This window comes from Calcarisporiella thermophila (assembly GCF_041956535.1).
Source record: "Calcarisporiella thermophila strain CBS 279.70 unplaced genomic scaffold VTP21scaffold_37, whole genome shotgun sequence".
In the NCBI taxonomy this organism is placed as follows: domain Eukaryota; kingdom Fungi; phylum Calcarisporiellomycota; class Calcarisporiellomycetes; order Calcarisporiellales; family Calcarisporiellaceae; genus Calcarisporiella; species Calcarisporiella thermophila.
Genome location: NW_027192227.1, coordinates 47,135 through 59,601, shown reverse-complemented (window position 1 = coordinate 59,601; position 12,467 = coordinate 47,135). Strand labels below are relative to the sequence as shown.

Sequence of the window (12,467 nt, the reverse complement as noted above, 5' to 3'; positions counted from 1 at the left end):
CAAAAGTATATCACAAAGATTAGAATGTTCATGCAGTTGGTTTTCTGTTTCATCTGTAGTACTGTCTGCAAAAGTGATGCATATAGCGTTCATTGGCCCAGCTAGCAATTGGCGGGTACACATTGTGGAAAACATTGTCATTGGAATGAAGAAATCAAAGATAGCTAAGGAAAACTTTGCTTCCAAATTAGTTTTGGAAGTTAGAAATAGATATCGAGTGTTGAATGCAATTAAAATCCCAATTGATACGGGAACAAAACCACCTCTATCCGATATTTACGGATATAGTTAAAAAAGACCAGAGAGTGCAATCAATTCAATGTTGTGTCAATGTTATGGAAGAATTTTCAGTATAACAGATTGGCGAGAAGAACAAAATGCAATAAATGGGTCGTGAAAATAGTTACCTCTGAAAAGCGAGAAGACTCGCTTATGCTTAATAAAATTGCAAGCTACTGTTTTCTGGCATAATATTTCTTAAAAGATGCACAACGAGTTTGATAATCGAGCGCACTCACCTGATTTCTTTTTCTACAGTATATGAAATCAACTTTTTTATAAAATATTCTTCACTGACATATTATTACCCAAAAATAGTAAAGTTATTATTTCTTTTTATTATCGTGTTTTATCAATAAAGACCATCTATTGGCAGCCAGACAATACAGTCTTAATAGATAGATCGTCTTTATTGATAGATTATCTATCTATTAAGACTGTATTGTCTGGCTGCCAAAAGATTGGCTAAGATTAGCAAACATACAGTATTTGACTACATACAGTAATTCTTTTATTTTGTTTTATTGTTCATTTTCAAATAATTATAATTATAAATTTTGCCAAAGAGAACACTTACAGAATTCTTTTAAATTATAATGAAGCACGGATTATTGACATCAACTTATTAGATCTCTAATTTTTGAGACTCTGTTGTTTCACTAGCTCGCGGTATATTCCAGGATATGCAACTAACTTGGCATGCTCTCTAATGAATGTTAATAAATCAATACAATATTAATAGTTTGGGTGAGTTGAAAAAAGAAAGCTTACCCTACTTCCTGTATCTCGCCATCTTTCATTACAACTAATAATATGGGATTAGAACCATTCATAATACTTGGGGTATATGATAAAACTCACTGATAATATCTGAATCTTGCACGGTAGATAATCGATGAGCAATGACAAGAGTCGTACGCCCCACCATTGCGCTGTCTAGCGCCTCTTGCACCAGCTTCTCCGAGTCCGAATCCAGAGCACTGGTGGCTTCATCCAACAGCAGGATTTCAGGTTTTCTTAGCAGAGCTCTTGCAATTGCGATCCTTTGCTTTTGACCTCCAGAAATCTGCTTTCCTTTATCCCCCACCCGTGTATGATATCCATTGGGAAGACTACAGATGAAGTCGTGTATGTTTGCCTTCTTTGCCACCTCTTCGATATCCTCTTGCGTCACATCTTGATCCTTTCGCTGCCCGAGTAAGATATTCTCCCTCACCGTCATATCAAACAACACCGGCTCTTGGCCAACATAGGCAATTCTTTGTCGCATCGAATCCAGCTGCCACTCTTTGACATTTATACCATCAACGGATACTGCACCTGAATTGCAATCGTACCATCGGAGCAACAGAGAAATGATGGTAGATTTTCCACACCCACTCGGACCTACTAAGGCAACTTTGTGATATCGCCGGATTGATGTTGATATATCTTTTACTATAATCACGTCGGATCTCATTGGATAGGTGAAAGTAACATTTTGCAATTCAGCAGTTCCAGGCGCAATTGCTTCAAATTTACCCGTTGCATCCGGATCGATCATTGTTTTTTTATCCAGCAGTTCAAACAAATTGATTGCAGCTTGCTTAGATTTAACAAATCTAGGCATCTGACCAGAGAGCTGGCTTATTGCTACACATGACCATACGACTGTAAACAATACCACTGCAACTTGCTGTGGGATCATTTCACCAGAATGGATGAGGCGCGTTCCAAGATACAACCCCAAAATATAGACGAGGTTATATATTCCTTGAGATAATCCATATCCGATGGATGAAATAAATGCCTTTTTCATTGCGAAGCTATGCGGAACCTGGCAATAACCTATTTAAAACATTTCAATATTTCACCTAGGCTGAATTTTTAGACTAGATGCATCACTAACCTGCATATTTCTTTTCGAAAATATCCTCAACGCCAAGTGAAGCGATGGTTCTTATTTCACGAATCGCCTCTCCAGCAACTGTTCCAGCTAGCCGATACTCTTTTTCCACCTTTCCTGAAAAACTAAACATATACTTGAGCAACTTCTATCTAATTTAATTGGCGACTCATTATTACCCGCTCAATGACTTAAAGTGGAATAACAATGAACCTATAATCAGAGGCATGGTCGGCAGCAGCATCAACGTTAATTTCCACCCATAACAAAAAGCAATGAGTAATCCAAAGAACAATGCCGACAAAGCATTTCCTCCATCAACAAGGACCAATTTTGGCAATTCTGATATCTCTGTGGCGTCTTTGGCTAGTCTGTACGTAAGCGTGCTTGAAGTGTGTTCAGGGTGATCGAAGAATGCTATTTCCTGACATAAGAGGTTGCAGAATGTTTGTGATCGCAAACGCCGAACGAAACGTTCACCACATAACATAGTAAACCCGTCTCTCAGAATAGTTGCAAAGAAACATGTGATAGCCAACGCGACTATATTGCGAAATAATGTTATATACTTAAGTCTGAATGCATTTGATATAAATTTGAGATCCTTACGATATATAAGAGACCACAACTTAGCAGCGTCCTCTACTTGGTCAACGGGCAGACCTAGATCAGCAACCATACGGCCAACTATTAAACCACCGATAGGATAAGTCTAGAAAAATAAGCGATTAGTTATAATAAAAATTATAAGAAGCTGAAAATATAACTCACAGCTCCAACGATAAGGCCGCCAAATGTGGCTAATCCAATGAACTTCCATTCCGGGGATATCATTCGCAATGTTCTGATCATTGGCCGCTTTTCTGAAATCGTATTCACATTGATAGACTCCCCCAATTTATTTTCATCCTTCAATTCACATTTTATCCTCGTCTTGTCAGCTGGCTCTATTTTGCCCACACGATTGAAGGAGGAATCAACGGAATTCTCTTCCTTGTTGCTTTCATCAACTTTAAGCTGTTGCTTCTGCACATACGCCATATAAGTACCCTCTTTAGCCATTAAATCTGCATGCATTCCCTGCTCAGCTATTTTTCCATTTTCAATCACTACAATCCAATCTGCCTCGCGAATCGTAGAGAGTCGGTGTGCAATGATTAGAGTCGTCCGATTTTTGGAAGCTGAGTTCAAGGCTTCTTGCACCAGCTTTTCGGATGCAGTGTCAAGTGCGGATGTGGCTTCATCTAGCAACAGAATTGCTGGATTACGAATTAGGGCTCTGGCTAAGGCAATACGCTGTTTTTGACCTCCTGATAGCTGAGAGCCTAGTTCTCCAACTCTCGTGTCATATCCGTGGGGCAGACTGCTAATGAAATCATGGCAATTTGCCATAATACATGCTTTTTCGATCTCCTTTTGTGTCGGATTGTGATTGAGTGCACCAAGAGCAATATTGTTACGAATTGTATCATCGAATAGAACTGGTTCCTGTCCGACTACTCCGATTTGTTTCCGCAGCCAACTTACATCAAGCTCACGTAAATCTACTCCATCTAGTAGTATCTTGCCCGAGCTTGGGTCATAAAACCGCTGTATCAAATGGGTAATGGTTGATTTTCCTCCTCCAGAAGCGCCAACAAGAGCGACCGTTTTGCCACTAGGTATAATAAGTTCAATCCCTGACAACACTGAGACGCTTGGGCGCGAAGGATAGCTGAAATGAACGTCACAAAGCGTGATCTCACCATGGCAAGTGATTCGTTTAATACCCTTGTTCTGAGATTTATTACTCGAGGAGATAGCTGGCTTACGGTCAATAACTGAAAATATTTTATGTGCTGCTACCTGAGCTTCCACAAGCGCCTTGTAATTCGGTGCTATCACACTTAAACACTTGGATGAGTATAGATCTCGTGTTGGTATTTTTAAAAATATGGATTTACCCAAATGCATATGATCCCGCAACTATTAGAAAATAAGCTTGTAGTGCTGCCGTTCTTGATATTGCTCCTTGAGAAATTAAGCGTGCCCCATACCAAAAAGCAAAGCTATAGGCACTAAAATCAATAAATTCCACCAGCCCCATACAAATTCCTTGAATTCAATTTCATTATTAAACACCGCCATTCTCGAATAAAGCTTCACTCTAAATTGGCTCACCTGCCCTCATAGCTTTCCGGATGCCAGCTCGATATGCCACATTGAGATATGAATCGAAGAGCTCGATAAAATGATGCTGCATGGAAAAGGCGGTAATTGTGCGAATTCCGGATATACACTGTTCTACTAAGGTTCCGGCACTCGAATAGGCATTCTGAACCTTTTCAATCTGCCCTTTTAATACGTAAGCAAATGCAAATCCCGAAAATATAAGCATCGGCACAATCGCAAGCAATACAATCGATAGCCTCCATCCATAATAAAAAGCCAGTGTAAAACTAGCTATAGCATACGATATGTCCTTAAGGAGAAACCCGACCTTTTCTGAAAGGCCTTCTTGGATTAGCAAAGTGTCAGCTGAAAGACGAGTGTTGAGAGACTCCGACTGGTTTAGATCAAACCAACTCTGATCTTGGTGGAGAATTGAATGGAAGTAGAGCTCGCGGATACGCTATGCATATATCACAATATGCATTCAAAATATATGTCATAGAATAAATGGAAAATTCGATTACCTTTGTCTGATTCTCACCAGCAAGTGACCAAAAGCAATTTAGCAAATATGATGAAAGCATAACTGAAATAACTAATCCTATAAACGGTATAATAACCCCAATCACATCCTGGCTACTAGTCTCAGGGGCTCCTACTGAATTGATGGTAGCAACAGCTTTCCATAGCAATACAATAGCAAATGCCCTAGAAATGCCTCCTGTAATACTAGATAATATTCCAAGGCTATTGTGATTATATAATTGGATATTAGAAGCTGAACCGATTCTATTCCAACTCAATACCCACATAATCAAGAGTACATCAAACTTACTTGCATATCTATATAGGTGAAAATAAGCTATCTTAGGGGTTTTCTCATTTGATCTTTGGAGGTTGAGGAATGGAAGGTTTAATATTTTTTTTCTTTTCGGCAATGGAGCGGATTTAGTATTGTTGGCACTATGCAAGTCGGAAAGCTCCATAGATCACGGTTATATGATATCCTTATTTCAGGATAAGATTACTTAAACATCAATAAAACAATAAAAATACGGTTAAGAAAATTTATACACATGTACTGACTTCGAATAGGTCCTTTATATATTCTTTAGTTTAAAACTCAAAACATACTCTAAAGTTAATGTGTAACTAATCCAAAGCGTATTAGTGATTTCGAGGTTAGAGTTTGAATTGCTTTGATAGTAAGTGTAGTATATAAAAACCATCTAAATTCCTTTGTGCTAAATATAAAGTGACTGTTTAGCTGTGAAAACATCTGGCATTATTTAAATGTGAACTGTATTCTTAGAAAATACTACTAGCGAATATGTATTTTAGTGTAAAATATTACGATTGTAATTATGAGTCCAAATAGGATGTACAACTAAAAATTCAATCGCTTTTAGGAATTAATTTGAGCCATCTAAAAGGTGACACTGATTCTCAGGCAGTCGAATGGAGTCAAGTTTGCATTAAGATTTTCACATGACACTAGAATGATGGTAGCCAATACATATAAATACAAAGGGCGGTACAATTTGTAATTCCTAGGCTAAGTAAACTCAGAGGGAATTTTGTAGTATGTTAAAAGGCCGAGAAACTGTTGAAACTGATACAGTGATTAGTTCTATTCATTGCGAGACCACATGTGCTTCCTCCTTCATTATGGCACTTCCTAGACCAGAGGCTGAATTACCACACATGGTGAGTTCGGGGGAAAAGACATGCGACTACCTCAATAAAAAAGCTGGGACTACTTGGGCGGTAAGAACGATAATCGTTGAGCTATGTAAAAGGTATTCTTCAAAGATTGTACTCAAAATGTTCAGATCACCGGTATAGTTATCGAGGCCATTTTTCATTAGCTTTTGGAAATGAAAGGTCAATTCTTAACTCTAAATGGCATTCGAGTATACTGGAAAATACCCATATGAGTTCGAAATTCATTCTACGATTAATCCTCCTTTATCTCAAGAAACAGTTACGTGGAGCTCTTATTGGCGTCGAACGACCTAGACAGTGACCATTAGAGAAATGGAGAAACAAACCAGCAATGCTTGGTGTGGTATAATGGTCTGCAACAATTATCGCGCTTAATCGTTGGCAATCGGGACAAAATCGTTACGTCCCATCTTCGGTATAAGCATGGTTAATACTTTCTAAAAAGAATTGGACTCAACTAACTTCTCTTAGTGCCTAAACCTCGTACAACTCTTTTTCGATTGCCTCGCGTTCTTGCGGCAAAGTTTTGTATCATGATAGCGATATTGAAAGAGTCCTTTTCTATACTTTTTTCCATAGATACAAGGTTGATAATACTGCGGCATATATCAAGTAAAAGTTTCGTATTTCCAGGCATTACTTTTACGACTTCAACTTACTTCGCTGGTATCTCGGAGCTATGATGAGGAGGTGTGAGCATTCAATTAAGAGTTTGTAGCGAATTTCGTCTTAACTTTTGTACAATCTTGTCTTTTGGTTAAAGTGGCAGTTCAGATGGAAGTCGGGAATGGATGTACAAAAGCAAGGATTTCGCCCAGTTTAAGCAACTGCAACCAATCCACGAACCATTGAATTCCCGGTCCTGACGACGGTGCGTGCCGCTTGTACAGCAGCCAGACCTTCTGTTGACTGACTGGGCCAAATGGAATGCCAGAATTTGAAGATATGCTGGCTAAGAGCACTGAGATCAAATCCTGGTGTCTGGGATGAGTGCCCTGGCAGTGGGAAACTGAAGTATTGACCTAGTCGAGTGACATTGTTTCTCCTCACGACGAAGGCGGAATGGATTATGACAGCGTGGCTCCATCAATGCATATTCTCTATTGCGCCAAATCAGACTGGCTGATGAATTGTTGAAAAGGGATTAAAATCCACACTTATAATGGGATTTGGTGATTTTATGTAGAAAATACTCTGTTTCTTAGAAATATGATCTCTTTCCAAATCTGGCGGTAGTTGAACTTCTGATGCTCAATCTGGATTCAGACATTCGGGTGATTGGGAGAGTTTTATAAGAAAGGCAGAGTGCCACTTCAATATTCAAGCTAGCCTTGGACGGCAAACCCATTTCCCGTGGACCACCCAAAAGGCTTGGCATTTTTGTATCTAAAAACTTGAAGTATAAACAGCTGGAGATGAGATTTGATATGCGCTATCCCATTTTCTCTTATGCAGCCCGGTAAAGATTGTTGTGAACAAAATGCGAAGCAATGTTGTTAAAATATATTTTAATATTATATTAGAACAGCAAGTGGTTAAGTGCATTTTCTACATATTTAATCCATACTAAGGAAATGTTCTCAATATCTATTAGTAACCAAGTAACAAAACAAGAAACTAGAATCAGTAAAGTAGGATATCCACGAAAACTGAGAGTCATATCCAACACCAAGCATCGCGATTAATAAATTAATTGAGATTATAATAGCATTACTGGTAATAATGAAATGGGACACATCAAAGAGAGTTATGGTGTTCAAATATAGTGCAAAAATTAACAGGCTAGGGTCAAATGTTTAGTTTGCTATCCTTCATTATTTTACGATTTTCCTCCGGTATAGATGCTAGTAATGTTTGAGAGCTCATGGAAAAAATGGGACTAAAAAAAAATGGCCAAAGATGGTTAGAGTAAAAGATAACACTATAAAATTGTTATCCTTGAAATTATTGTAGAATGTCGACGAGTTTATTTTCAGACTAAGAGAGGTATAGCTCAATGGTCCACCCCGGTACAATTTTAAAATGCTTGTTGTTTACTTTGAGTAAACTAACAAGAATTACCTCATTGAGATAACTGTAAATGAGCGCTAAATAATATAAAATTTATGAGCTCTTTTCGTTAAAAAGTGATTGTCAGTACGTAAGATACATTCTTCCAGTGATCTACCACGTAAATCTCTATATTTTTTGCCGTTTCAAATCAAAGCAACAAAATATATCGTATAATCCAGCTACACTAATACTTTTTTTTCGATTTCTAGTTTTGTTCTACTTTGGATTTAGGCTGTACGTTCTAGCACCTCCTTTGAAAATACTGCTGGTTTTATCTCCTCTAATATATCCATGAATTGACGTGAGAGCAGCTGCGACAAAACTCCTCTAATTTCCAGAGATTCCAGAATATTTAGTATCATAATAAGTTCTTGGAATATTTTTCGCCTTATCCGAACACTAGGATGCATTCGAGCGATAAATTTAATATCTTTGCAAACAATATGGGCCGCTAAAAGATATCTAGTAGTACATCTGTTTCGAGCACAAGTTATACCCTTAAAGAACCTTATGCAATGGATTATGCCCTTTTTTAACGATGTATTGAAATAATATAGTGGCAGTCAACGAGTATCCAGAATTTCAAAAATAACGTTACCTTGACATATTCGTCGAATGCCTTTCCACGCAACCGTTGCATTAAATTCGTCTCCAATCTCCCGGTGGGTGCATCTGACTTAATAAATTGCCGCCAAAGAGCACACCAATGAAACCAAAAATCGAAATATACCGCAGGATGAAGAACTTTTTTTAGGTCTCCTTCATTGCAGTATCGAGCTAATTCGGTTCGCTCATTTTGCAAATATGCAGCAAGGCCAGCCAGTTTTTGAGTGATAATAACATCGGGAAGCGCCCAATCAATGTTCTGTAGCTCCAAGAGTTTAGAAAATGTGGTAATCTGCAGTAATAAATATATCTGATATATATAGATTGTTGATTTGGTTAAATAAAACTTTAACAGCTATTATGTCTAATTACTGTTGCAAACTTATATGTATCGTTATCTCTCGCTGTCACCGTCGGTTTTGGGGATGATTTGATAATATCCATGCTTATTAGAGGCGACTTGTCGAATTCATATACAGATTCCAGTTCTCGCATACAAATAACAGCCCTTAGAAATGTTCGATTTACTAGTTATCAATTTATACGCAATATAGCTTAGAAGAAAATGGCTACTATTACCAGATTCTTCTTCGAAACTCTAGCTGCTCAGAGCTCTTCTCTGTAGCGACGTCTTTGTACATCTGAAGAGAAAGTGCCATTTGTGCGGCTCGCGAGTAGAACCTGTACGCGTCCTCATAACAAGACAAGTTTATCAAGCAATTATCCATGTTTAAAAATGCAAGAACAATCTGTGGAGATGGAAAATTAAATACGTCTGCCAGTGACCGCTTTGCCCGAGCAAACAGACTCCCTACAACCGCATGAAGCTTACTACTCAAGGATGTCTCTGGATGTCTTAGCAACAAATGGACTGCTGTACTTGCGACAGCGGTGTGGACGAAGGCAGGCTCGAGTTCGTTGCAATAGTAACTCTCAAGAAATGCCTCACGGTCTGGGTGTATTGAACCTACACCGCAAGTACTCAAATAGATATGAAAAAGTTGATCGATGAGCAACTTCTCTTTGGTAGTGATAGACCATTTCGGCCGTTTGACGATTTTATCTTCAATTGGATTCGGTAAAGAAAGGATCTTGAAATAGGAGCAGTAGCCTGTAAGCACCCTGCTGGTGGAGAATGGATATATTTGAGGGCGAAAAAGGCTTTCCGGTAGTAATGTTCCATCAATAAGATACTGGGCGCTCAGAAGATGAAGTAGATCAGTAAATGAATTCAGCCTGAGCTGCAAGCACAAAGCATCTGAAGGCAGGAATAAATCAGAAATATTAGTATGTTCGTGCAGATGGCCTTCTGTTTCATCTGTTGTATTATTCGAAGGAATGGAACATATGTTATTGATTGGAGAATCTAGCAACTGATGAGTATACATGGTAGAAAACATTGCATTTGGAATGAAGGAAGCGAAGATATATGGAGCTGCTTCTGAATGTAGTTGTGGCTAGTTGAAATAGAAATCTAGGGCTGAATGATAAATCTAAAACCCCGATATACCGGAACAAAACCATCACCATAAGTACGGTTATTACCTCTAATTTCTGTTGCAAACTCGTATGGTTCGCTATCTCTTGCAGTCACCGTTGGTTTTGGGGAAGATTTAACAATATCCATGCTAATTAGATACGGCTTGCCGCGTTCATATAAATATTCCAATTCACGCAAGCAAATATCAGCCCTTGGGAATATTCGATATACATGAGATTAGTGCACTCATATAGCAGAGGAAGCAAGTAAATGCTCACTTTTACCAGATCCTTCTTCGAAATTCTAGCTGCACAGGATCCTTCTCTGTAGCATCTTCCTTGTCCATCCGGAGAGAAAGTGCTATCTGCACGGCCTGCGAGTAGAATGGGTATGCGTCCTTATAACGAGAAAGGTATTGCAAACATGTACCCATATTTAAAAAGCCAAGAACACTCTGTGGAGAAGGCACATCCAATACGTCTGCCAATGACTTGTTTGCCTGCGCAAGCTAACTCCTTATATTTGCATGAAGTTTGTTTCCAAGTGGTGTCTCTGGATGTTATTGCAATAAATGGATAGCTGCTCTCGCGACAGCGGTGTGGACGAGGGCAGGATCTAGTTCGTTGCGATAGTAATTTTCAAGAAAAGCTTCACGGTCTGGAAAAATTGAATCTACACAGCAAGCACTCAAATACACATGAAAAAGTTGATCAATGAACAGCTTCTCTTTGGCAGTTTGTCGACCATCTGACGATTTTGTCTTCAATCGGCTTGGGAAAAGTGAGGATCTTGAAGTAAGAGCAATAATTTTTATTGTCTCTGTTGGTAAGTATTATATATATATGAGGTCGTGAAAGATTTCCCGGAAGTAAGATGCCGTCAATAAGATACTGAGCACTAAGGAGACGAAGTAGATCAGTATATGAATTCAGTTTAATCTGAAAGTACAAAATGTCAGAAGTCAAGAACAAATCACAGATTAGTGCACTCACCCAAATGATTTTCTGTTTCATCAACCGAATCGTTAACCGAAGTACGGCATGCGGTATTTATTACTGCAACAAGCAATTGGCGGGTATATATGGTCGAACTCGACGCCCTTAGAATGAAGAAATTAAAGATATCTTAATCGCTTCCTATTTGGGGGGAGTTGAATTAAACTTCGAGAGCTGTGCACTGTATTTAAAATCACGATTGACACGGGAAAACACCATCTCGCTTTGATTATATATTTAAGTTGAGAAGTTTCACACAAACGTAATCTACTTGCTATTTCGATAGCATAATAGAATTTGTAATACTGTAAAACTGCTTGGTGAGAAGCAAACTACAACAAATGTGTTACGAAGAAAATACTCTCGTGTAGAGTGGGACCACTTAACACATGATATAAAATTCCGAGCTGAAGATTTTGGTGTAGTTAATCTTTAAGGATGTATTAAAGGGTTTATTTTTTGAAGGCTCCCATCTAGAGTCTATTTTATTGCCATTCCTATGTTACCCATCTATCATATTTGTTGTTCCTTGCCAACCTCCTTTTTATATTCGAGTAAGTATATTCTTTTTATTTCGTTAATTTTGTTAATATAAATCTGCCTCTATCATCTATTTATGTCATGATAAACTATCTGTTTTTCTGCCAAACCATTATTTTTGACGAGGGACCCAGAGAAGTAGACCATAAAATATAACCTAACGTAATAGTAACAATGCATATCGGGAAGAATTTCTTGAGCTATACCTCTCTAGGCAAAAACACTGACAGATCGGCATCTCCCAATAAACTTGATGATTATAAAATTTGTTTTTGATTTACTCCCTACATTACCCTTTGACTATATAATTCCTTTGTTTCCTTTTATTGCTCGTCGCAAATTTGTTATTCAATTAAGGAGAAAATCCATATTAATTATACATAATTCAATTTTGTTATTAATATATATCAATTTGCCTTAGATTTGCAAAGAGGACTTTAAAGGATCCTTAAACTATTCAATGGATGTAATTCATTCTGCATATCAAAATTGATTACATCATAGTGAAGCATAGAACACCGACTGTGGTCTATTTGATCACTCATATTTGAGATTTTGTTGTTTCACTAGCTCGCAGTATATTCCAGGATTCGCTATTAATTTGGCATGCTCGCTATTAATTGTAACAATGTCAATGCGATATAGATGGATGGATTAAGAAAAGATGACCTTACCCTGCTTCCTGTATCTCACCTTCTTTCAATACAACTAATATAATGAAGTTAGTAACCTTCATACAAAACTGTAAGTATTA

General features: G+C 38.0%; 2 protein-coding genes across 2 annotated transcripts; both read right to left on the bottom strand.

Annotated features, from left to right (window-relative positions):
* Positions 1–912: 912 nt before the first annotated feature.
* Positions 913–5,301, bottom strand: VTP21DRAFT_8123 (uncharacterized protein; the record flags this gene model as incomplete). The annotated part of the gene is made up of 10 exons (XM_069398940.1): positions 913–985; positions 1,051–1,084; positions 1,141–2,106; positions 2,168–2,289; positions 2,344–2,707; positions 2,774–2,876; positions 2,936–4,041; positions 4,325–4,775; positions 4,840–5,062; positions 5,126–5,301. 10 exons carry the CDS (start codon positions 5,299–5,301, stop codon positions 913–915), a joined length of 3,618 nt encoding a protein of 1,205 aa, XP_069245866.1.
* Positions 5,302–6,810: 1,509 nt separating this feature from the next.
* On the bottom strand, positions 6,811–10,611 carry VTP21DRAFT_8122 (uncharacterized protein; the record flags this gene model as incomplete). The annotated part of the gene is made up of 6 exons (XM_069398939.1): positions 6,811–7,062; positions 8,691–8,990; positions 9,071–9,206; positions 9,278–9,956; positions 10,244–10,389; positions 10,463–10,611. The coding sequence occupies 6 exons, from the start codon at positions 10,609–10,611 to the stop codon at positions 6,811–6,813; spliced, it is 1,662 nt and encodes a 553-aa protein (XP_069245865.1).
* Between the last annotated feature and the right edge of the window lie 1,856 nt (positions 10,612–12,467).